The sequence below is a fragment of the Ursus maritimus genome, unplaced genomic scaffold (assembly GCF_017311325.1).
Source record: "Ursus maritimus isolate PB19 unplaced genomic scaffold, ASM1731132v1 scaffold_26, whole genome shotgun sequence".
NCBI classification, from domain to species: Eukaryota; Metazoa; Chordata; class Mammalia; order Carnivora; family Ursidae; genus Ursus; species Ursus maritimus.
This window is the reverse complement of record NW_024425119.1, coordinates 6,608,592-6,635,494: the sequence shown is the minus strand read 5'-3', so window position 1 is coordinate 6,635,494 and position 26,903 is coordinate 6,608,592. Positions and strand designations below refer to the sequence as shown.

The 26,903-nt window shown below is 44.7% G+C and overlaps 1 protein-coding gene across 1 annotated transcript in view; it reads left to right on the top strand.

Annotated features, from left to right (window-relative positions):
* The window catches only part of ANO2 (anoctamin 2), a 318,709-nt gene that overhangs the window by 269,936 nt on the left and 21,870 nt on the right, over window positions 1–26,903 (top strand). The window contains exons 21-23 of the mRNA XM_040642600.1: window positions 1,457–1,514; window positions 1,659–1,759; window positions 11,338–11,483. Of these exons, the coding sequence (XP_040498534.1) occupies window positions 1,457–1,514; window positions 1,659–1,759; window positions 11,338–11,483 (305 nt within the window). The remainder of the gene's footprint in view (window positions 1–1,456; window positions 1,515–1,658; window positions 1,760–11,337; window positions 11,484–26,903) is intronic.

Genomic DNA, 26,903 nt, shown 5'->3' with positions numbered 1-26,903 from the left:
CCCCCCCCCCCCCCCCCCCCCCCCGCCGAGGTCAGGCTGCTATTCCCTGGATCAAAGCCCAACCCTCTAACCACACAGTTGGTTTTTGTGGTATGGCCTCCCCCATCCTGCGTGATCTCATTAGCATAAATTTAGGTATAGTCCCAAGAGCCCACCATCAATAACAAACAGAATCTTATGTGGAAATTCTCAAGATGTAGAGGCTTCTCCAAGAACCAGCAACAAAGGCCAGATTCTTTATTATGTAACATGTCTAGATGTAAAATCACTTCTGATACTATTTCTCATGGTCAGAGCAGTTGGCTGCCTATAAGGAGATTTCCCAGTAGGCATTAACTTTGTCAGGAAAGCTTCCCTAGCACTAAAATCTCATCGAGCAGGCATCCATAACAAGAAATACTATTGTGCATGTTTGATAGTTTATTATAAATAGGTTTGTGACTAAAACCACAACCCCCTTCTTGGGATCTCTGCCATTGACTCTTACGAAATTATAATGGCAGAGAGACTGTCCATATTAATGGGTATATACTCCACTGGTGCTTTCTCTCTAGATTTAATGTCAATAGCAAATTTCATACATAGATATTCCAGGCCAAAAAATAGGGTCCCAACCCTGAGATAAGTTTGTGGTCTGTTGAAAGAGATGGTCTTGTCAACAGCACACCACCATAAGTGCCACCATAGAAGTATAAAGAAAGTATCGGGGAAATACTTCATTGTGGACAGAGATGAAAGACTTCACAGAGATGGAAAGATTTGAGCTGAGCCTTAAATAGATGGGTAGGATTTCCACAGGTAGACGAGGGGCTAACAGTTCAAGTAAGAAGGAGTCTTCTCATTACTTGGCTGGTTCCATGATTGGCTTTTCCCTCTCTGCTTCCCCTCATCTGTCCCAACTTCTTGTCCTCCAATAAGGTAGACCCAACTTGGAAGAGGAAGGAGGCAGGCTGCTTCCATGCCTTTGAATACTCTCAAGAAGTCTGGATTTTTCTTTTCTGATCCCAGGAATCTCTACTTGCAACTTTGGCCTGTCTCCCCCTCCATTTCCTGGGAAATCAGAAGCTCCCACCCAGGAGCCGCGATCAGAAATCAATTCTTGACATTGGTTGAGGGAGGAAGGTGCACAGACAGTACACTTAGGGATAATCCAAACCTTGTGGCGTTGAGGCTCCGAAATTGTCACAGGTGCCCACAAATGGGACCTTCCCTGCCCCACACCAGCCCCAGCCTCAGCCCCTGTTCCCTGGACCTCGGGTTAAGAGATGAACCCTCGATGGTACAGGTGACGGCTAGCCGAGAACAAGTGCACACGCCCACCCATGGGTGATTTAGCTCCGCCCTGGATGGTACTTTCCTGGGGGGTGCTGGGCGGTGCTTCCTCCACGCAGAAGGCACGCCTTCCAGCAGCCCCGCCTTCCTCCTTCCCTAACGCTCCCGCACTTCTGGATTTCAGGTTCGTGGGCAGACCTGGAAGCTACGTTTACGTGTTCGATGGTTACCGCATGGAAGAGGCAAGTAGAGCCCCTCGGCTGGTGGTGCGTAGGTGCACGCCCGGCCCCGTCCGTTCCCCCTCGCAGCGTGCCTCACTTCTTGGCCCTGCTTCTCTGAGCTCCGCTTGGTCTAACCACATCTTCCGTTATCTTCTCTTCTGGCAGTGTGCTCCGGGGGGCTGCCTCATGGAGCTCTGCATCCAGCTCAGCATCATCATGTTGGGGAAGCAGCTGATCCAGAACAACATCTTTGAGATCGGAGTCCCGTATGTAATGACCTCGTCTTCCCCCCCACTTGCCGCCAGGGCCTAGCCCCACACGGCCAGACTTCCAGCAGGACGTTCCGGCGCCCTCCTCTCCGAGAGTCCGGTTCTTTACTCCTCTGTCCACTGGCCAGTAATCTTCCTCATGAGGCAGGGCCCCTCCCACAAGGCTTGTTTGCCGATCTGATTTGGGAGGGTTGAGGCTTAGAAAGATTAATAGGGCCTTGCTTCGGGAACCTAATGGCTAAGACGCAGAGCTAGGAGTCAGGTAGTTTGGACCTCAAAGTGTAAAATACGATTAATGCTCACTGTCCTCCCACCGGATAAGTAAAAAAGACTCTCATGGTGGATATAAATGAATAAGGAAGTTTGAAATGCTGTGTGATAATTTTGAGAAATCTCTAAGAAGCGGTGGAATATATGATTTTAGGAGAGGAAGGATGCAGAGCTGGTAAAACTCACACGGGATCTCCATGTGGATCTTCTCTCCCCTCCCACGTGGTTTGATACAAATTTCATAGCAGGACCTCTTTCAGTTAGGTATTGCACTGAGAGAGGCATGAAAAGAAACAATGACTCACAGGCACTGGATCTAAAAGAAATGAAAACTCAATAATGAAAGCCTACCTTCAGGTCAAAGAACAATGTAACCTCCCGCCCCCATCTTGCATTTCTATTGCTTTTTGGTGCTCATGTACCATTTCTTAGGCTCAATGCTTCGGGTGTTTTTCTGCCCTCACTCTGAGACAGTCTCGGGTAGCCCTTGGGTGTGTGCTTTTCTTGGAGGAGGATGGGTAAGAATGTCGGTGTCTGGGTATCTTGTAGCACCCCCCTGCTTAAGCCAGCCTCTAGTCATCGGTCAGGAAATGATCACTTTTGAGAACTCCGCCCTCCCAAAGTGTGCCCTGTTCCCAGCTTTCTGATCGAAAGTCGTTCGGTGATAGTCAAGCAAAGCTGGAGACACACATGGTCACCGTTCTCTAGGAGCTTACCATCTCAGAGAGAGACCACATTTGTTATGGATAAACATCCAGAAAATATACAGACCAAGAAAAGATGTACCAAAGCCACATCTGGCTCCTTTGAAGCTACAAGACCAGCCCTTCCACTCCTGCCACAAGGGAAAGTCTCCATTCTCCTTCAGACATCTGGGGAAGACACCTGTCCTTCCAGTGTGTCGTTATTCTGCTCTGGATGGAATTGTATACAGCTTGCAGGCATGAGATTTATTCATCCCTGGACATTTGCTCTACCACTTAGTCCATTCACTCTGGACCCAGAGGCCTTTTATAGAGGATAAGAGAGACAAGAGCTCTGGCAGATGTTTGGACAATGTATTGGCATGTCCCCCCACCTACCAACTCCATCGGCTCCATAACAGATGAAATGAACACACGGCTGTTTGCCTTGAAGGCTAAATTTCCTTGTTTATGTTTGATACATGTTTAATATGCCACACTTTAATGGAGGGCAATTGCACAGTGACTCATAAAGCTATGGGCAAGTCACTTCCCTAAGTCTTGCTGTCCTCCTCTCTTGATGAAAATGATGGCATTAGAATCATCTCTAAGGTGTTCTCATTTCAGCTCTCACGTTCAGTGACCCTCTCCTTTAATCAGTGAAACTGGACACTGCTGGTTCCAAATACAGGTCCCTTCTATTTCAAAAGATTGTTCCTCATTTCAGTTTCTAGTCTGTTAGAGGACACATGCAACATAATTATGTAGTTAATTTCGTATGTATGTAATATATTAACTATATGAGATACATAGTTAATTATAATAATAAATATGTTGTTAATCCCTGAGGATGTAGGACAAAAATTCTTCTACCAAGCCCCAGTATCTTTTATCTCCAAAGTTCTTTGTAGGTCTACAGGCCGTATTCTGAGTTTGGCCACGTGAAATCACTATGATGGTGATGATTGGATTTTCCACTCCCTAGTCAGAGCCTGCTCTCAAGAAATTAGACCCCACCCAATCCAGAGTTCGAGCATCTAGTGATATCCTTATGTGTGACACCGCTGAGAAACATGACATACTCAAGAAAAGAGAAAGGAGTCTTTCATTGTCAAAAGAGAAATGACAGTTGAACCTGACAGTACGGAAGGAGAGGTATAAATTGAGGCATTATAATATACTCACTGTGTGACCTTGGTAAAGTTATTCTAAAAAGATTTTCATGCAACCTGGCTTATGTGAAAATAAAGGTTGGATGAATGCCCAGCCGTCCAGAAAATAGAAGATATGGAGTCCAAGAAAGGAGGAGCCATTCTTCGGGGTTCCAGGCAGCCTAGGTGCACTGAGCTGTATTACCTTTATGTCTGTAAGTGATGGTTCGTGAGTGTTGCTTGTCCAAGAATGAGATTGGAAAGACCAAGTCAGGAGCACTATTTTTCTCTTCTGTTCAGGGCCTGATGGCTTTTGGCTCCTGTACCTTCAGATTCTTTCCCCAGAGGAGATAAATATTAGTCTTAGAAGCCAGATTTGATTTTTAAAAACAGAAGCAAGTCTGAGGAATTAGGTAGGTGATTATACTAGTTAAGAATAATTGGGATAAAATATATAAGATTATGTAGTTAGAAGATGTTTATCATCTACTTCTGAAAGTGATTTTCTAAGATTCTTCCAAAGAAAATTTTGAAATATTAAAGACTATCTAATTGACTTTTATCAGTAACGAGTCAGCTATAATTTCTCTCTCTCTCTGAGGGTGAAACATTCTTATTAGATTCTGTGTGTGTGTGTGTGTCTTGCAAAAAGTACCATATCCACAATTTTGATGCCCTTGAGAATCTTACAGTCTAGTAGGTTTCTTGTAGAACATTGTTTCCCAACTTCAGTGATTTGTGAGCTATTTTTTTTCATACAGCATGCAGCCTTTATTTATTTTTTTTATAATAATATTTTTTTATTATGTTAGTCACCATACAGTACATCCCTGGTTTTTGATGTAAAGTTCGATGATTCATTAGTTGTGTATAACACCCAGTGCACCATGCAATACGTGCCCTCCTTACTACCCATCACCAGCCTATCCCATTGCCCCACCCCCCTCCCCTCTGAAGCCCTCAGTTTGTTTCTCAGAGTCCATAGTCTCTCATGCTTCATTCCCCCTTCTGATTACCCCCCCTTTCTTTATCCTTTTCTTTTTAAAGTGTTTTTTCCTCACACCTACCTAAACAGCTATTTGCATATTCATCTCCCTTTTTATTTAAATAAAATAACGAACTCACTTTTTATTTAAATTCGTAACATTTCTGAAAATGGAAAACGGACACTGTCAGCTACCATGAATAGCAAGTAGAAAGTAGCAAGTAGAAAGAAATACGATAAAAAGTAAACATTATTAAACAACCAATGACATTGGTCCATGATCTGCATTCTCTTTGTTGTAAAGGAAGTTGCACAGGCACTGGGGAGTTGTTAAAGACATGCCAGCAGCAGACTGGGGTTTTCTCCTTGACTGCCATCAGACAGGCTGAACGAGAGCAGGAAAGGAAAGAAGTCTCCCAGATGCTCTACTGAGATGAAGGCCAAGTGCAGAGACCTCCAAAGGTGTCAAATGAACTGCTGGTGCGATGTGTCTGTGTCTCGGGAAACCTTGCTTTAGAGCAATAGTATCACCTGTTAATCCCACAGGTTTCCACAAGGCTGGCACAGATGTGGGGCATGTGCATGGATACGGTACAGCTGCCCTTTGGGACCTGGAAAAGCCTCGCCGCCTCGCTCAGACTCTCCTTGGCTACCCCTTAAATCTGGCAGGTGCCAGATCTACCCCCAAATCTGCAGGGCTGTCCAGCAGCCTGGCTCGTCCAGGCACTTTCCCCCAGGCAGTGGTAGTCCCACCTTGGCCAGGCCTGATTCAGAGGCCCCTGGGATGAAGGAAACAAAGTGCTTCAAAGGGAGGCAGTAAAACTGGGGGCAGTAGGCTCCTTAAAGACAGCTCTGCGACTAATTGAGGACATGATAATAAATAAAACTGGGTTGCGTGATCTGGCCTCGGACTATCCCCACTCAGCAACCCCAGGCTTCTGGGGCCTGACACAGTTGTGACAGATGCTTTCCAGAGAGGAGCTGGATGGTTTTAAACATTACAGGCCCCAGAACAATGCTCATCGGCATCTCCATCTGAGATGACTTCAGACATGGAGGGCTGCGTGGCAGAATCGGATCTTGTGCTATTTATTACCCGAGTCCCCTGACAGGGGTTTCCATTCCTCCCCCACTGCTGCCCCCCACACTGTGCCTTTCCCATATGTGTTTGTGCAAGATAGACTTTGCATCAAGATCGCATGGGGCCCCTGAAACATGCCACCCCACGTCCCAACTTCTCACCATAATTTTAACTCAAACTTAGCTCCAGTCATTCTTGAAGCAAAATTGGAAATGGGCCTTTTATTATTAAGAAAGGTAGATTTTTTTTTTGATAAAAGATAAAATGCTGTCTTTTTCAAATGCTTCTCCTGGGCAAAGCCTGAGGCAGCCAGAGCACATATATGAATACTTCCAGCAGCAAAATGTCCCCCCATCCTATTCATACTAAAAACACCAGATCACATCCCAAAATAGCTGTAATGTACCCTGGACACGGCCGGCAAGATTTTATAAACTTTCTGCTTTTTTTTTTCTTTTGGTAAATGTGATAAATATTACATTTCAAGACATAAAACAGTCTCTCTTTAAAGCCATCACAGGCGAAGGAGGTCTGTGTTCTCAAAGACAGTGGAATCTGGCCATGAATCAGAAGTTTAAGGAACAAATTTGAACCTTGTCAGGTGTCAAGGAAAGGAATACATAGCTCAGAGGTCGCGGTGTTCCTCTTCTTTGGCCCATTTAGGGCTTAGTTCTGCCTTCTCTAATGAGGCCTGAGGTGTGTGGAGCCAGGGTCCGTGGGGCGCTGCCTGGGGTCCAGATTCCTGTGGCAGGAAGGCCTAAGGTGTGACGGACAATCACCATGGTCTTGGGGTGAGCCCGTGGGGCACAAGCAAAGGAAAGGCTCCAAGCTTTCCGGACAGTTTCTCAGACCTGTCATTAAAAAGGGACGGAAAAATAGCAGAGCAGATGAAAAGGACAAGGGGGTAACATCAAAGGAGTTATTTTAACGAGCAAGTGCATCATACGGTCGGAATCATAATCTGAAGTTTTCCAAACGGCCCATCTGTATGTTGTACAATTTGCAGGATTCCTGTTAAATCCTGTTCTCGAGGGACTTTATTAATTTTTTTAATGCACACTGAGATCTCCAGGAGGGGAACTTCTGGGAAGGAGGGGTGCATAAGAATTATTTGTGGATTCCCCCCCCCATCGTCTTTGACCTCCCTACAGTGTATAACGCTGTGATGAAGTCTATCCTGAAACTCCCCTTCCACCCTTCCCTTCTTTGCCACATGGGCTCAGAGTTGACCTTCTGTTCCTAAGACGGCTGCTTTCTTGCCCTTGGAAGGCTCCACTCCCTCTCCCCAGTCCTTGACTGTTGGTGTTCCTTCCCGTGCTCTATCCACAGGTGGGGCTCATTGCTAGGGTTTCGGGTCCTCTCTCCAGGGTGATTCTTACCATTGTTAGCTTCCACCCGGACCTGTTTTAAGGGCTGTAGACCCATGTATAAAAGGCTTACTAGATATCCCTACTTAGTTGTCACGTGGGATCCTCTGCCACAACCATTCCTCCCCTTCATCAAAATGGCCTCTTCTCTAGTGTTCTTGTTTTAGCAAACTGTATCACCATCCACACCCATGCCCTAGACCCCAGAATGGTCCTTGGCTCCTCATTCTGCTTCCCTTCCCGTGTACGAGTCACCACCAGCTTCTTAACTCTGCTTCCTGAGCCTGTCTCAGCCTTCCTCATATCCACTGTAGTCACCGTGGACTCTGCGGCCTTAATCTCTCACCTCAGCCACTGCCTAAGATGGCCAACAAGGCCTTCCATGCTGCGAAGTTGGTGCCACCTTTTCACTCTTCTCTTTCCTTACTTTTTCTCTCCTCATCTCTGCTCGGAGCCTTTTGAACTCCTTTCAGTCTCTTCTCTGAGCCATTCTCATATTTGCTTTGGGCCATTGCACAGATAATCTCCTCTGCCTAGAACACGCCTTCTCCCTCTTTCCCATACTTCTGTCATCTTTCATCATTTAATTGGTTTACACATCTCTTTCTTGGGGAAAACTTTCCCTGATTTAGGTTAGGTTAGTTTTCTGTTTTCTGTTTTCATAATTATCTAAATCTCTCCCTCCATAATGCTCATTACACATTATCAGTAGCAATTGTTTAAGTGTGCGCTTCCCCAGCTGGATCACCTCATTAAACACATCGGATGTCATGTTTTTTCCTGGAGACCATCATCTGGGAATCTTCGTTCTCCTGTTCAAACCCAAACTGTTCGTTCACTAAACCTTCTACCTAGTTACCAATCCCAGTTAGACCCAGCACTTCCTTTTTCTGATGGATTTCTTGTTTGCTGAATTCCATTGTTTTCTTTCTTATTTTATATCCTTGGTTGGTGAAATTCATTCTCCAAGAACTTCATGAGGGTGGATGCCTAGAAGGATATCATTTTTAAAACCTTGCATGGTTTACATTTTTTTATTCTGCCTTTGCACTTAATGTATAATTTGACTGGGTATAAAATCCCTTGCTAAAACTCATTTGCCTTCTCAATATTAATAAATTTTTCTAGCATTTTCTAGTGTCGAGAGCTGATGTTGAGAATTCTATTTTTTTGTTTCCAAATAATTTTTAGAGAATCTGTCTCTCTGGAAGTGGAAGCTTTTAGAATCCAGTTCATTATTCCTAGAATGGTGAAATCTCACTATCATAGGCTTTGGTGGAAGTCCTTTTTCTTATCATTATGCTAAGTAGGTCCTTCCAATCAGAAAATGCATATCTTTCAGCCCTGGGACGTTTTCTTGTATCTCCTTGTACTTTCTACACCATTTTCTCTGTCTTCTCTTTCTGATTAAATGTTGGAGTTGCTAGACTGATTAATTTTCTTATCTTTCTTTCCCATTGTCGTTTCTATTTTTTTTCTGAGAGTTTATTGATATTTTAACTTCCTATCATTTTATTGGATTTATTGCAGATCTAGAATTTCTCCAGTTCATTTTTTTCCTCTGAATAAACTTTTTACTCCTGCTGATATTGGGAAAATGGTAGTTAGTCACCTGGGCAATATGGGTAGACAGAGAAACTAGAATCTGCTGTTCCATTGACCAATCACTACTGCCTGCCTTTGATGATACCTGAATGATACCTGATTGCCTGAAACTCCTGAACCCTTCTGAGATTGCAGCATGAGTGGGCTTGCTTTTCTCGGCTGTCTTTCACTGTAGGGACTTGGTATTCAGCCATCACGGCTTCACCTTCATCCACTGTCTGTCTTCCAAGATATTTATTAACATCTCTCATACATTGCTGTACTCATGACTCTTTTCTTTAACCTTGCGGTTTTAGACATTTTAAAATTCATTCACTGTCACTTTAGTAGCATTTCAGAAGTAGAAAGGAATATGTGCTCAATTTCCATAATATTTAATTAAAACCACTGATTTTTCTTACTAAAGATTTGGCCCAAATTTTCTGGTTACTGGTATCTGAAGCAAAAGTCTCAATTTGAGTTCTGATTCTGGACCTCCTCTTCCTCCATCCTTCCTTCCCTCTCCCTTTTCCTTTTTTTCTTTTTTTCTCTCTCTCTCTCTCCTTTATTTTTGTTCTTCACCTTTCCTTCTGTCTTGACCTGTAGACAGGGTCTCAGCCAGTCCACACTATTTGGCTTCAGAATCTTTAAGTTCCACCTAGGTTTTTTCTTGATTTCTTATTACCACAGAATTATTGCTTGCTCTTTTATTATGAAATACTGTATTTTACTGCTGCTTCTGTGGATCTCATTCTTTAAATCCTTCTGTGATGGTGATGATGATGATGATGCTGGTGGTGGTAGTGGTGGTGATAGGGACAAAGATAAATATATTTATTGAGCTCTTAGCATGTACCAAGCCTTAAGTTAAGCATGTTACATAGATTATCTCCTTTAACTGACCCTATGGGCTAGTTAATATTTATTTTCTCATAGATAATAAAATTAAAGCTTATGGAGTTTTAATAGCCTGTCCAAGAAAATATAGCTGTTGAGTTGTGAAACTGGGTTTTAAGCAATTATTTTCTGCCATCAAAGATCAGACTTTTACCCACTATACTACACCACTATTCTATGTCTTCTTGATGGCAAGTGGTATTACACAGGACACTGATCAAAACATTATTTTGAACCATTAGATTTCCACTAACTGTCAGGAGCATTTTCTAACGATGGAAGCCATACCTAAATGATATTGAGAACAGTCTTCTGGAAATAGCTGCATAGAGGTTAGATGATCCTGTGTGGGAAATGTGGGGGGAATTCCTGCATTGGATGGAGCATGGACTTCAAAATCCCTTTAACTCTTCAAATCTGTGATTCTGACTGTTCTGATATTAATTCTCCTCCCAACGATCTCCTAGAAACTTTCTTCTAGATTGATCAGCAAAACTGGTACCTTGTTCCTTTACCTAATTTCATTCTTTGTGATGGTGTATCAACAGGAAGTATGAAAAGACTATACCCTCAGACATATTTTAGCATTTAATAATAAAATTAATAATAGTTATTATCTAGTGAATGCTTGCTGTGTCCAGATATTATGCTAAGGATTGTATAAACATCATTTCACTTAATCCTCAGAGGCTGGGCCATTATTATTTTGGTTGACTTAGTCTACTTGAGCTGCCATCACAAAATATCATAGACTGTGGCACAAATAATAGATGTTGATTTCTCACAGATTTGGAGGCTGGAAAGTCCAAGATCAAGGACTGGCAGAGTTTGGTTTCTAATGAGAGCCACCTTCCTGGATTGCAGATAACCATCTTCTTACTGTGTCCTCCCTTATGTAGTGGAGAGAGAAAGATCACTGTCTCTTCCTTCTCTTATAAGACTACCAGTCCTATTGGATTAGAACCCTGGTTTTATTACCTCACTTAATCTTAATTACCTCCTAAAAGCCCTATTATCCCCAAATGCAGTCACATCTGGGGTTAGCCCTTCAACATATGAATCTTGGGGGGGAGTCAATTCAACCCATCAGAGTGGTAGACAACATTTAGGTTGGCTTTAATGGAAATATGATGCTGTTTATGTTATTAAGACCTGAAAACATTTGAGCTGGGAGGAGAGCATCTTTCTAGTATTTTCTAGACATCCTGTCTTCCCCATGAAGAGGGCAGATAGATCACCTGTTATATAATAGGATGGTCTCAGTATTTGGCAAGAAGGGCCAACTGCCTTGTTCCTTCTCAAACAGTAGGAAGAGTTCAGTTTCTTTGGGTTTGAAGAAACCTGACCCTTTGTGGGGGGAAACTTTCATCATCCTGTTAAGAAAACCTCACATTGTCTTAAAGAGAAAAGTAGTCTCTTTAGTTCCCTCTCTCTGTCCTTGGAGCAGAGATAATTTTAGTGTTAAAAAGCCTTAGTTTTTTTTTTTTTTTTCCTCCTTCAGTCTGTAGAACTAACTGTCCTCCAGAGCTTTTGGTGACTGGTTCATTTCTTTCCCAGGAAGCTAAAGAAACTATTTCGGAAGCTGAAAGATGAGACAGAACCTGGAGAAACTGACTCTGCCCACTCAAAGCATCCAGAGCAGTGGGACCTAGACTACAGCTTGGAGCCATACACTGGACTGACTCCAGAGTACATGGAGATGAGTAAGATCCCATGATCTTTCCTTCCACCTGGGGGAGGATCACACAGGGGGTCTGCATGAAGGGCAAGGAAAGGGGTTAGGGAAATGACAGGGGAAGTCTCTGCATCTTCCTGGGCTTCATGGATACACAACGTCACCTTCAGTGCCACATGGAAGTGAGGAGGGTAGGGCAGAAGGAACCCTGGAATCAGAAACAGGAGCAAATCTATTACCACCTTGACACTAGGGTGATACACTTTTCTTCTTGGCCTTCCTCTCATCTATGAAATGAGAAGTTTGGTCTCTCAGGTCCCTTCCCATGGTGTCTGTCATTGACAAACCTGAAACGGAAATAGTGAAACCTGAAATTTAAGAATGGACTGTCCATTAAGCAAGAGCAAAGTAATCCTAGGACACTCAGGGCAAGGATACATCCATCTTTGAAATGGAGACTATAGGAGAGTCCAGCACTCTACTCAGGTGGGGCTGGGTAAAGTATCAGCTTTTCTCTTAAAAAGTTGGGGTATTTTGTGTAGGGGATGAGAGGTAGATTTCTAGTTACAGAGCCTCTTGCTGTTCTTGGCGAAGGCTTGAAAGTAGGACTGCATGTAGTACAGGCTGGTGGAACACAGTCATTTCACATGTGGTTTAAAAGCCATGAGTTCTCCGTTACAAGTGCCCCAACTTAGATTAGCTGCCTTCAAGTTCTTGGTTGCTCGTGAATAATCCTGACCTTTTCTTGGGGTGGATATTTGAGAAGCCTCTTCATCAGAAGTATCACTCGGTACTTTATCACTGGACCTATTGTTGTGCTTGCATAATGGTTCTGCCTCCTTTGGTTCATCACTTATAATAGGGGGCCCCCAATGCCTCTCTGTGCACCAGGCCTCTCACTTGTTATTTCTCATGGATATTTCTCCTCTTCGGTTGATAAGAATGCGTGTATGCTAAGGGTAGAGGGTCTAGAGTAGTAGATGGCTATAAAAGGTCTGTTCTAGTTCTGGGGTTCTAAAATTCCAGGCAAAATCTGCACTTTGTAATCTAAATACACTCACCAGAGAAGGAACAATCATCATATCTGCTTCAGGAACAATAGGCTAGGACCCAGTTGAGGTGAATATGTAGCTCCTTATGCTCTCTGTCTTTATCTCAGCGCTACCGACCGACCACTGATCCCTCTCTGGCACTGAACCAGGTATTTACACAGGTGATCACTCACACTCCAGATGCCACTCCTCTGTGTCTGCCATCCTGTCAGGTAGAAATTGCTGCCAGAGGCTTCCATTGGGGAAAGGGCTTACATTAAAAATCCCTGGGCTCTGTCTCCCAACCCCCAATCCTCCAACCCCAGTCCCCCACCCCCACCACACAGCTATCCATATAGGTGTTCCCGGCCTGCCTGCCTGTCTGTCCAGATAGCTGGCTACTTCCAAGCTTCCTCTTTTGAGTCCTTAAGAGCAGAGACACTTGAGCTTTAACCCCTGGGTTCAAATCCTGGCTCTCTGACCAACTATTTGGACAGCTTTGGGTAAATGGCTAACTTTTATGTGTCTCAATTTGCTTTAGCTGTAAATAAATAAAATTAATAATAATAATAATAATAATAATATGTACCTCATGGGATTGTTGTATTTAATGAATTAGTATCTGCGAGGTGCTTATTGGAAGAGTGTCTAGCACATATAAAAGTTGTGCTGTCGAGTATTGCTGTTTCTTTCAATGGTCTTGAGGTGCCAAGAAAGCAGAGCGTAGGGATCTATGTGCACTTTGTCAGCCACCGTGGCAGTGAATGGACACCCACTATGTGTTCAGACTTGGGCACTTTACGAAGTAATGAGAAGAGGAAAAAAACCCAAGAACTAGACTTCGTGGCTTCTAGAAGACGTTCATACCCCGATTTTGTAGACAGAAATTTGCCGCGGCACGTCTGCAGTGCGCAGCCGCAGCACCCTTAATTCGTCGATTGGGGAGAAGGACGAGACACAGACAAGTTAGCTTGCGAAAGAGAGCGCGGGTGCAGGGGACAACCGCCACGAGTGATCGCCCCGAACAGCTGCAACCTCGCGTATTTATTGGCAACAATCAAAGGCAATTACAATCACAATCTATCAAGGGAGTGATCCGTATTACATTCTAGTGAATAGTAGCGCATCACGGGGAGGGTCACGGGATAGTGGTGCATGATCACGGGGAAGGTCATGGGATGGTGGTACATCACGGGGAAGGTCAGGGGATCAGGTGATGTAACGTTTAGCAAGTAGGGCCTATTCTTAAGCATGTTTCTAGGGGCCCCGCGGGCCACCGCCAAGTCAAGAGCAATCAGGTTTCAGCAGTGTTCTGCACCAAAACAGCTGGGCATCCCCAACTGGCAGGCTGGCCGGGCGTTCCCCGCCGCTTGACTCTTAACAATGAAGGCTGCAGGGTCACCAGAAACATGTCTTCCTATTATATCCCTAACATAAGTCTTCGGCCAGTGGCTGCTGCAGAAATTAATTCTGTAGATAAAACAAAACACAGGTGCGTGCGCGCGCACACACACACACACACACACTTCTTTACAGGCTATAAGGGAACAAATCAACCATCTAATAGAAAGTTTGAAAATAGGGAAAAGAAGGGAGCAGGTCTCCCAAACTTACCTCATTTCAGCCCAATTTTTATTAGCAGTTTGGTGCCATTTCTTCTTAGACCCTTTTTGTTATGTATATGATTTAAAAATAAAGTTGTCATCATATGCACACATTTGTTGTTTTTTCAGTTAGTATTAGATGAACAAGTATTTTCTTTTTTTTTTAATTATAATAATATTTTTTTATTATATTATGTTAGTCACCCTATAGTACATCCCTGGTTTCTGATGTAAAATTCGATGATTCATTAGTTGCGTATAACACCCAGTGCTCCATGCAATACGTGCCCTCCTTACTGCCCATCACCAGTCTATCCCATTCCCCCACCCCCTCCCCTCTGAAGCCCTCAGTTTGTTTCTCAGAGTCCGTAGTCTCTCATGTAGATGAATAAGTGCTTTCAAGTTGTCATATAATATTCAAAACTAAGAGCTGCATCATAAGTGATCCCTCTAATAAGTGTACCATAGTTTATTTGCCGATTTTCCAGTGAAGCACAGTGGAGGCTCATTTTCCAATTCTTCCCCTATTTTAATGATCTAATATATATTGTCTTCATGCATATAATCTTTTCAATATTTACTAATGATTCTTCAATGTAGATTCCTACAGATGTGATTACTAGATTGAAGGTATGGCCATTGTATAGTTCTTGGTTTACTTTACCAAATTGCTTTCTAAATTAGACCGATTCACCGAGCTACAGGCAATGTACAAAATACTCTTCCAGCAAATACAAATTATTTAGTATCCTGAAGTAATGTGATACGAAGGAATTATCAATGTAGAATAAGCTTGAGATTCTCAGCCTGTAGCCACCTCATTCCACCTTATTGATTTGAATATTCCAGACTCATTCTGTAAGACTCAGGTTTCACAGTGCTTCCTCTGTGAAGTCCTCATAGACCAAGCTCCATTCCTCCTTAGAGGAATCATTATTTGCTTCTCTGTCCCAGCATTATATATGGTATACACAGTGATGGTGTATCTTACAGAATTATGGTAATATTACTCACATAGCTGTTCTTCTGCAGACCCAGTCTATCAGATTCTAAAGAGCAGTGTGTAGGAATCATGGCTTATTCATTTCCATGTCCTTCATAACCTAGCACATTTCCTGCCACATAAGAGGTACTCACTGTGTCCTATAAACAAAGATGAGTAAATGAATGGTTTATTAATTAATGAGGGATGGTTTCTTAACAGAAGTTAAGTGTTTACCAATTTTAAGTGGCAAATGAAGGATCATCTTCAAAGTGGGGCTTGTTTGATGGTGGGTCAAGGATGTTTTGAAGAGATTTCCAGTTGTAGGTGGGAGGTTGGACTTGATCCCCAAGGTCCCTTCTGGGTCTGATGGTCTGCATATTAATGATAAGAGTAAGGGAGAGTATTCCAAGGAAAAGGACTCACAAGGTCCAAGAGTCTCCTGGCCATGAGTAAGTGTTGCCAAAGCAAATGGTGGATGTTGGGTAGGAAGGGTTTGGATGAAGCTATGGTAGTTTAATGGTGAATCCAGAAGATCAGACAAGTTTGTGTTTCACATCAGGCCATAGGGAGCACTTGTAAAATCTTGGCCAGCTGTGACTGTGTTTTCCTTGAGGAAACAGGCAGCAAGTACAGAGGCGAGGTATTAAGACAAAGGAAGGAAGAAGAAACAGGAGGGTTCATTCACTCATTCTTTCATTCATCAAACACTTATTAAGCACATAGGGGAGGAATGAATTTGGAGACCAGGACAGGGTCAATAGTTCAGAATGATATTGATTCAGTCTTCTGTGGAGGAGGAAGCCTGAATCACACATGGGTTTTCCCAGCTGAGTTCCACAGAAACTCACTCCCAGAATTCTTTAGGCCATTTCGCTAAGCTATCGGTCATTTTAGAGACATGACTGTTTTATTTCATACTTTATATAAGTGCAAGTACTATGTTTCTGAGTTAGATTCCTTTCATTCCTTTTGCCTCTGGAATATCCTCTTCACCCTGGAAGGGAGTATTTGCTCCCATGTACAATCAAAGTCTGGGCTGCAGACTAAACTTTACTAAATATTACTCCACCTAGTAGTATAGGCTAAGCGAGGGTAGGGGTGGGCTTTGGAGTCAGACCACCAGGCTTCTAGTCCCAAGCCTGCATCAGCTAGTTACATGACTCTGGGCTTGATGCGTAAAGTCAGCCAGGCTTAGCTTCCTCATCTAGAAAGTAGATTTGATGAAAATAGCACCTACCTTATAGAATGGTTCTGAGAAGTAGGTCATGGATATAGAGTAGTTAAAAACCAGTGCTGGGTACACGTAGGCTCTCCGTGAATACGAACTGCTACTATTCTTGTCAAGAGTCCAGTTTCATTCCCTTTAATCTAGGAATGGACTAAAAACAGTTTGAAGCCCAGTTGCTGGCCCAGTCATTTAAGCGTCTGACTCCTGGTGTCCACTCAGGTTGTGAAGTCAGGGTCATGAGATCGAGCCCTGCATCAGACTCCACACTCAGCAGAGAGTCTACGTGAGATTCCCTCCCTCTCCTCTTGCCCCTTCTGTGCATGCCCCTGCTCACTCTTGTGCATGCACTGTCTCTCTCAAAGAAAGAAAGAAAGAAAGAGACAGAAAAGAATAAATAAATAAAATCTTAAAAAATAAAAAACAACAACAGTCTGAAGCCCTCAGTGTAGTGAGCCCTAGAGGTTCTTCCCAACCCATGAGTGTAGGGCTGGGCAGTAATGTTGAAGGACTGAGGGTACCAGACTCCAAAGCAAATCTAAGAGTCCCACTCAGAAGCATGAGATGTAAACACTCCAAGATGTTTGTCTTTTCAGAGACCTCTACGCCCTTAGGGCTCTACTTGTCAAGTCTGGCATCTCAAATGGGCTCTTTCTGTCATCTGTTTATCTAAAACCTACAAGCTTTTGGGGCGCCTGGGTGGCACAGCGGTTAAGCGCCTGCCTTCGGCTCAGGGCATAATCCCGGCGTTGTGGGATCGAGCCCCACATCAGGCTCTTCAGCTATGAGCCTGCTTCTTCCTCTCCCACTCCCCCTGCTTGTGTTTCCTCTCTCACTGGCTGTTTCTATCTCTGTCAAATAAATAAATAAAATCTTTAATAAAATAAAATAAAACCTACAAGCTTTTGTTCCTCCAGTCATCTGAAAAATAATCAGTATTGTCTTCCTGATCCAGGAATTCAATTATCCCCCTTAGAGCCTTCCTCTGGCTTCTTGAATACAGCTCAAGTTTTGAGGCTCCAAATGTGGGCGACAAGATGACTTTCTTCTGTCATTCACATGGTCATTAGAGGAAATCTCATTTTTCTTGGTCACGAGTTTACATCCTGTCAGACTTTCATGGAAAGGGGGGTGCATTGTGCTTGCAAACATACCTACTCATTCATTTGGAGTGAAGGCCAGATCATGACTTTGGAGGGCCAAGGGCTATCCATTCCCCCTGATGTCTAGATGCGTCCACCAAGACCTGTGAGCGTCGCCCAGTGGATGGAAACACATCGGGCAGGCCGTGCTCAGAGAGCAGGGTTGCAACACCCTCCTGAAATTGCAGATTTGAACTTGTGGGTTCAGGAGGAGCACCCCAGAGTGGCACAGACCCCGTCTTCTCCTCCAAGATTCCTCTCTGACTTTGCAGCAACTCCAGCTGGGGAGAGTCCCGCTCAGTACAATCCAGAACCTTTTTTATTATTGGCTCCTTACCTCACTGGTTTTGCCCCTACTAAGAATTTTGCATTCCCACTCAAGCCCCCACTGTTCCTCCTTCTTCCTCTTCTTTTTTATTTTTTTAATTAATTAGTTAATTTTTAAAAGATTTTACTTATTTATCTGTGAGAGAGACAGCATGAACAGGGGGAGCGGCAGAGGGAGGAGCAGAGAGGGGGAGAAGCAGACTCCCTGCTGACCAGGGAGCCTGACCTGGGGCTCGATCCCAGGACCCTGGGATCATAACCTGAGCAGAATACAGATGCTTAACCTACTGAGCCACCCAGGTGCCCCCATCTTCTTTTTTTCATTATCATCTGTGTTCCCCATGCTATACTTTTCATCTCCGTGGCTTATTTATTTTATAACCAGAAATACTTACCTCCTTTGCGTGATTGCAGATACATCCTAACGTGTCCCCTGCTTCCTTTTCCCCCCTCTTCCCCATTTCATCCTCACTTTTTAAAATGGCTTTTCTAAAATGCAGTCCAAAGCATGTGTTCTTTTCTCCATAAAATCCTTCAATGTTACTGACTTCCCTTAAGTTAAAGTTCCAATGCCCGGCAGGGTGTAGCTTGCAAGGTCGTCCAGGAGCTGGCTCTGCGAATGCGCACCTGCTTACCTCCTGCTTCCAGGGCTGGTTTGCCTGTGCTGGTCTGTCTGCCTGCAGCAAGTTCTTGCTGAGTTGCTCAGGCTCAGACAAGTCTCTTGGAAGCAGTTTTGGGTTTGTCCATCAACAGTTCTTCTGGGTCTCCTACACCTGCTTTGGTAGAGGGAAAAAAATGTGAGTGTTTGAGGGCAGAGACCCCCTTTTTCCTCCCTAGACTCACCACTTGGCACATTTCCTGGAATGGAGTAAGACCTTAATAAGATCTTTCTTTCTTTCTTTCTTTCTTTCTTTCTTTCTTTCTTTCTTTCTTTCTTCCTTCCTTCCTTCCTTCCTTCCTTCCTTCCTTCCTTCCTTCCTTTCTTTCTTTCCTCTTTTTTTTTAGATTTATTTGTTTATTTGAGAGGGAGACAGAGAGCATGAGCAGGGGGGGCAGAAGGAAAGGGAGAGAGAATCTCAAGCAGACTCCCCACTGAACATGGATCCTGATGCGGGGCTCGATCTCACAACCCTGAGATCACGACCTGAGTTGGAAGCTTAACAGACTGTGCCCCCCAGGCGCCTCTCAGTGAAATGTGTCTTGAATGAATGGCACTTTAGCTCCCTTCCTTCAGTGGCAGAGAAATAGGGGCCTCACTCCTTTCTGTCCCATGATATTTGGGGAGGCCTTCCTTTTCACTGTGGACATATTTAGATATATTTTTTATATGTGGCAATTTTCATCTCCCAAGACCAGAGTGAACCATGTTTATGATCAGGGCTTCCCTCGAAGAAAAGTCACTTCTGGCTCTAATTTGCTCCTTTGCCTTCGGGGATCAAGTCGTTAGTGGAAGTGGACAGAGTGGAATGCTGTCCCTCGGACTCGGATTTAAGCTCAACTCCGATTTCTTGTCTTCCCTCTGCAGTGCCCCCATCCTGGCCATCCCCTGAGGGCATTGCTGGGTCAGCACCTGGGCCAGGCACCGAGCCCACAGAGGCAACAAGTGGGACCCAGGCCCTCCAGGACCTCAGGGACTAGCGGCCGAGAGAGAGGGCCAGACAGTTACAAGCAAGGGCCCTATTGTTACAAAACAAGCACGAAACAAAACGCAGCTCACTGTGCTTTCTTCAGAGAGGCTAGGCCTTGACAGCTCGCGTGTGACTGAGCAGAGGTGTGCTGTAGAGAGCTGTCCATTCTCCTCTTTGTTCCGGGCTGTCATTGCCCGCTCACCAGACTTCCTTGGGTTTTAGAACTGTACTGAGGCTGAACAAACTCTGGCCTGGAAACAAGACAGCCCTCTCCCAGCCGCCACCTCAGGCTTGTTTTGAGGCATTAGACAAGGCCAGGAGGAGAACCCATCCCGGGGGAACATTTCTCCACTCCTCTGCCTGGAGACTCCACTTCCTGGGACGATTCCTGCGTGTGTGGCCACAGGGATGGCTCCACCACCCTCCAGGCCCCGAGCTGAGAAATCTCAACATCGCTGTTCCTTCACTCTTCGGTCTCCACATACCTCCCATCCAGCTGGGTTGATCTTTTCTCTGGAATATCTCTGGAAGCTGCTGCTTGTGCTCAGCCTCTCAACCTCCTGCACCTGGTGCTTTTCCCAGCACACCCTCAAAACAGCCCCTCGCAACCACCCCCATCTTGCTCCTGCCCTGTTGATGCTTTCCAGCGTTAGTGTTGGTCTTACCATCCATTGTTCAGAGATTTCCAGGGTATCTTTACCAAGGCCTCTGTGGGAGGTTCTTTCAGTGTATTTAACCCTAGACTCCTTTTTACACATCCTTGGTCTGGCCAAGAGGGACCCCAACAGACAGCTTCTCACCCACAGCCTCCATTTCACTCCTTTCCTGCCTGACCTTCCCTAGCCACCTTGCCCTGGAACTCCCTGGGCCTTCTCATTCTGTTGTCCCCTCCTCTCCAAAACCCCTCCCCTCCCCAGCCCTCCGCTCCCCTCCCTCCCCCATTCCTCAGGATTTTAGCTGCCCCCACTCCCACCCCAGGATTTCAGACAAACTGCCTCCTCAGACAGCGATGCCTTTGATACCTCTGATAACTAACTTCCTGGGGGCAGGTTCCTGGAACCACAGGACCTAGTGCAGGCCCCACCACTGCACCAGCCCTGAAAACACACCAGAAAGCCCTGATACAGGAGGTACCCCTTCTCTGGCTCCGCCTTTCTCTTATCTAGGCTGAAACATCTCGCTTCCAGCAATGCTGCAGTCAGCTCTCATGTACCAATGGGCTGATAATCCAATGGGTGGATTACCAAGAATGGGCGTTATCCCTGTTTCTCTTTCTCTGCCCTCCTCCTCCTTTCCTGTCTCTCCCGCCCCTCCTCCCCTTTACTTCTGCCTTCTCCCCTCCCCCAGCTCAGGCCTATTATGTACTTCTTTCCAGCGAGTAAGCCAAGGAAATAAGAGAAGGCGTAATATGAACCCTTCCATGCTGCTCGTAGGTAGCAGCCCTGGGAAATAGCTTGCCGAGAGAAGAGAAGTCTGAAGTCCACAAATGTCCAAACCTTGTTGGAGGCAATAGTTTCTGCCATCCCTGTGGACGACTGAGGTTTGGTGGTAGTAATCCTGTCCCTGCTTCTGATTCTTCTGCACCTCTGTCTTCAAAGTGAAGCCCCTATTCTCTTCAGATGATCACTGTAGGGCAGAGCAAAGAGTCTCTCTCTTTCCTGTCTTCACAGGGTGTCTGTCAGGTGAGAAGTGGGTGTGAATTCAGCTCTGCCTTTATCAAGAAGTGTGACCTTGAGCAGGTCATATCATCTTTCTGGGCCTCACTTTCCTCCTTGACATGATAGGGAATTAGACCAATGATGATTTCTTCCTTGCAGAGATGTGACCCAAAACCAAATGTGATCATATAGTTTAAAAATATAAGGTAAAGCAGAGTCAACATCGCCCTCACTTTCTCACATTTCCAGATTATTTTTGAGTGAGAGAGCAAGGGAGGTTTGAGCATGCACGAAACCTGGCCACCCCAATGGAAGTGAATGGTGCACATAGTCATTTTTCACTGAGTGTCTTGACAAGAAGAAAGAGTTGCAAACCACTGGGCCAGGTAACCTCCAGGGACTCTTCCAGTGCTGGTATCCCAGTTCATACATCCAGAGAGAAAATGCACCTTGAGGCCAAGAGGCACAGGGAGTGATGCATGGTGCCTAAGGATGCCCACATACCCATTAATGGAACTGAGTCTAGAGCCCCTTTCCAGATCTCCAGATCATTGCACAAGAGACTTTCATCAGGACCCATGGGAACTCGATCTTTTGTGGAGGGATAGGGATAGCTTTTCTGCATCCTTCCCAACAGACTAGACCTCCCAATTCAGAAAGACCCTTGTCTTGGGCTTTGAACAAAAATGAGAGCAGTGAAACCAAAGCTGCTCACTCCCTCTGGTGTGCCTGACATGGTGATCCCTGGCTCTGCTCTCAGCTGTCAGCTTCCTTCCCCGTGATCTCTAGGACCACCCATGCAGACAGGAAGTGCACTGAGCCCACTCTGAGCCTGTCAGTTGTAATGGTGAGGCAGGTCATCAGTTGAGGGGGGCAGCAGGGAGAGATGTATTATATTTACATTTTTCTAAATTGAGCTGGAACCAGGGCCCAGGGCCCAGCAGGCATGGGGGAGGGGCCCCCCCAGGTGAAGGGGGAAGCTGGGAGTGGGGGGTGGGGCTGGGAGTCAGCCTGTGAAGGGGGCACTGGCGGTAGGGAGCTACCTCTGGGCAGCACTGGGTGGTGGGGATGGGCTGGCCCCAGACAAAGAGAAACCTGAGAGTGAGGGATTAAGCTGGAGAAACCTGTGAGGGGAGCTGCAAGCTTTCGAGGGAATCTCCAATATCAAACCCTTTTCCTGAAGAGCTTACTAAGGGGGACTTCAAGGGTAGTCCCCCACCCCCACTGCTCAGGGGAGGAAAGAATGCCGGCCCAGGAGCAGGCCATGACATTAATCATCACTGTCCCCAACCCCAAAATGAGGCTTCAAAGCTTTTTGGCCACAGGCCCCTCACAGCCCCATTGTGGAGTTTTCTTCAGGGCCTGATGGGAGGAAATTCTTCAGTTGCTTTAAGGGCTGCAAGCATAAGTCTCTGGCACTTAAGGCAGTTTGACTTTTACAGAGTGGAATTTGGCATAAGAATGTAGGCCTGAATTTAATTCTGGAAGTTCCAAAAGAATTGCTTGATCAAGTTTTATTACCATTTTACCAGATAAATAAGTGATACAATTAAACACCAGTGGCCTACGTCCATATTCACGAAATTGTGAAGGGAGCTTCTTAAGGGCAGGATTTGTGTCTTATTCATTCATAGCACCTAACCACAGGGCCTGGCATACAGTAAGTGCTTAATAAATGTTTGAAGAAGAAAAAAGAGGAATAAAGAGTGAAAGAGGTAATCCTATAGTGAGGACCTTGAAGACAAAGTGACAATTGGACTCTACAGACATTGCTATTCACCAGAGCTCTCTCAGAGCTGTGTCGATTTAGCTGGGACAGTCTACCCCCTGACTTCCCCCAACCAAGGGACAAGATGCCTTATTTTCAAGTGCTTATAATGAGGGAAGGCTATCCTCTCAAAGGCAGGTCTCTACAGCAATACATATTGGCAGACTTGTCCAATCATGTGGGTAGTTCAGGCAAAATATCCCATGTAATAGTCAGCTACTGCTATGATAAAGCTTTATAACATGTAGCCCAAATTCTCAGTGAGTTGCAACTAAGAGAATAAAGAGCTGAGTGTCTTCCCCCGGGTAATGATCAGGCAAAGGTAACCACTTACTAAAAAAAGAGTAGAAAGGTTCAGATAAAGCAATGACTTAGGTAACACCCAAGATCCCTTCCATATTCCAATATCCTTTGGTCATGGATAGTGGGGACCACACTGGTTAACTTCCAAGTTTCCAACAGACCAGACCTATAAATCTAGTCCCAAGGGTGTCTTAGCTGTAAGTGATGAAATATTCCAGAGTATCCGTACAATCATCAGCACTGAAGCCCGAATATTCTTTCATAGAACTCCAAGATTGTATACTACAAGGCAATGGCTCAAAGAGCCAGGAAATTCCTTTCCCTGAGCCATCCTGTTTATACAAACTGAGTCATCTCACTGGATAATCAGGCACCTGCCATCTTCTCCAAATGGCATTTAAACACAGTTCAGGCAGTATCCAGGGTCTCATTCCAGTATTTCTGGGAAGTAGGGTGATTCACAGTTCATCTCTCTCTCTCTTTTCTTTTCTTTTCTTTTCTTTTTTTCTTTTCTTTTCTTTTCTCTTTCTTCTTTCTTTCTTTCTTTCTTTCTTTCTTTCTTTCTTTGTTGCTTTTGAAGCATGCATTGCTTGTCATTTTCTGTGCTAGGAGTCCCTCTCCCCATACATAGTTAAGAGAAAAGGCAAGAGTATATCTGGATGCCATACCCCTCAATGTACTACAGCAGGCTCCTGACATGCAGGAGATACCTGGTCAGTGCTTGTGAAATGAGTGGATGAGTAAATGGAAGGCAGTCTTTAAGATTAAAACTTATTGAGAACTCCATCACTTTCCCACTTCTCTTCTTGCTGTAAGAGCCAGGAAGCTCAGCACTCATTCTGTTGCTCCACCATAGCCCTGGAATGGGTCCTTAGAGTTTGCATATTTGTTTCTCCCTCCTTTCTCTGTTATTTCCTTTTTTTATAAATTCGGTAAACCTAATTATGTATTCTTGTTGACTTTTTTACAGCCCTTTGGGAAGATGAAAGGGCAAAGGAATAAAGGAAACAAAGGTTCTCAGTCATGATCTATCACTTGGGAACTTCTTTCTGATCGTGCTTAGTTTCGTTGCCCTTCCGCCCTACTGACTGTGTTACCACAGCCCATGGGTAGATGAGAGGATGGATGGATGGATGGATGGATGGATGGATGGATGGATGAGAGGAAGGAGTGGTCTTCACATTCCCATTTTGCAGGTGGATAAAGTAGACAAGAGTGAGTAAGCCAGGCCATTCATTTGTTCACAGTACACCTTTACTGGAAATTTACCAGGCCGTTCTCTGAAAATCAGAAATAAATCAGTAGATCTCACCAACTCAATTCTCTCTAGTTTTAAGAAGCTGAAGTAAGGGGTGCCTGGGTAGCTCAGACAGCTAAGGGTCTGCCTTTGGCTTAGGTCATGATCTCCAGGTACTGGAATTAAACCGCACATTGGGCCCCCTGCTCAGCAGGGAACCTACTTCTCCCTCTGCCTCTGCCCTGCTTGTACCTTTCTCTCTCAGATAAATAAATAAATCTTAAAAAAAAAAAAGAAGAAGAAGCTGAACTAGGTCCACTGATACAAGCTTTTTGAGGTGGCACAAATGCAGGCCAGACAGGAGCAATGACACAGAAAACAGCAGGGACAGCTCTGACGCACCAGCCGTAGAAGACATGTGAGTGAAGATGCTTTGGAGAGTGAAAATCTCAGTACAGATTGCCGGTTCTCTGTCCGACAGGAAGATTAGAAATCAGATTGGAGAAGATCTGCTAAAGGGAGCTTAAGAGACATGAGAGGAGCTTGGGGAGGAGGATGGACACTATCGCATCAGGGCCGATTGTTTACCCTTTTGTGCGGTGAAAGGACATTGAGGTTGGTTGGCATCAGAAGCTGGCTTTGTTTCCCACCTTCATCAGTTGCTAAGTCCATGGCCCTGGGAAAATCATTTCACCTCTCTGGGACTCAGCTTTCTTACTTGAAAAATGGAAATAATAATACTTGACACCGAAGATTATTTTTACAAACCAGAGACCATGCTGCCTACACGTGGCAGATGTGTAGGAAATGTTGGTTGAAGCTCCATGAAGTCTGAGCATTTGGAGTTTGGCTTAGAGGCTATGGAAGGGAGCAATGATTAGATTTTTCCAGAAGACCATAATGTCCAGGCCTTTAAGCTCCCTGTGGCTGAGAGCCACATTCTCCTGCCCTTTGCTGTGGTCATCAGCAGGGTTCATCCCAGAAGGCTCCCGGCCCTCACCTCTGTTCCCAAGGTAGAGAAGAGGGCTGCTAATGGACTGGCCTACATTATACTATCAACCTATGTTCTGCTGTTAAAACTAGACTCTTGAATTGTTGAGTAGCAGGACTCTCAAGTCACTGGACACCTTCTTTCTCCATCTAAAGAAACTAGTATTTCACAGTTCATGTGGCAGTGAGGAAAAAGTAGGGACTACTGGGTCTCCCTTAATCACAAAGAAGTGAAGAGAATATGCCTTGCTGGTCTGTCCCAATGTTGCACTGATGTGTGTGCAGTCAACGTTTAATATTTAAGCTGTTCCTTCTAGCCTGTTCCTTCCTGTTATGACTTTCAGAGTTTCTGAATTGAGCTGGATCTGTTTTATGAATCCCAAGTGACTCCATACATACTGAAGAGGAATTCCACTTCCTGTCTTTATTTCCTAAGTTGTTTGTTAGGAAATTAGGATCGGTGTTTTTCAGGACAGATCTTAACTACCAGCCATATAGCCAACCTTCAAATGCCTCCTTTACTTTGCTCTTCGGGTCAAGCCCAGTGGTTGTGAAGCCTTATGGATCTGCTGGTGAACATGAATTATTCCCACACCAGTGCTCTGTTAATGCTACCATTAGAGTTCTAACTCTGTGGCACCAGCAGGATTTGTGTACATATCCACCTTTTCCACTGCGTACTATGAGCGCTGGGAGGATGGCACAGTGATTTGTTCATCTTTGTTTCCTAGCAACAGACATGGTGCCCAGCATATAGAATGTGCTCAATAAATGATCGTTGGATGGGTGAATGAATGGTGAATGATGGATACTGAGAACCTTCTTATATTCTTTCAGGGCTTTTAGCTGTTTTCCTAAGCAGTAAAGGCCCGTGCTCATGCCCTCATTCTCTCTTCCTGTTTAATGATCAACCAACACTTGCAATTCTTTTTTACAGGGGATACTCTCAGTGGTGAGCCCAGTTGGCTTCCTTTGCCCTCAGGGGAAGGGCATCAATGGGTACAGCCTTGAAATATGGGCTGATGAAATAAACAGTGATGACCTTCCCTTGCTCTATTTTCACATAAGCCTTTATATTAATGGACTGTTTCTAGCTGAATTTTTTCAGTGACTGCTTCTTGAGTGAGAAGACAAACTCACATCAATGTGTCCCTTAGTAGTTTCCTTGCACTGCTTCTTAGTGGTTCAAGAAAGGGAGGATTCTTAAGCCCCCAGTTTTTAATCCCCTTAAGCAGACTGTGTTGCTTTTACTAAGCTATAGAAACTTTGGGGGAAAAATGCTATAATGATTTTCATTAGATTTAGACTCTCCTGACCGACTGGTTTTATACTCACTTTCTTACAAGTCGGAGTTCTGTGCAAGTCACAGCACTGAGAACTGCCGTGTGGAGGTGTCAGCCTCTCATGTCCCATCTCTTCTCACCATCGCTAAGTGATTTCCCTTCACACAGTTGAGTCGGCCTCTTTTTGTATCTGTTTTGTGTTTACAGCTGGTGAAAAAATAAGTTTGTATTTATGAACTAAATAACTTCCCAACACCTGCTGTGGGA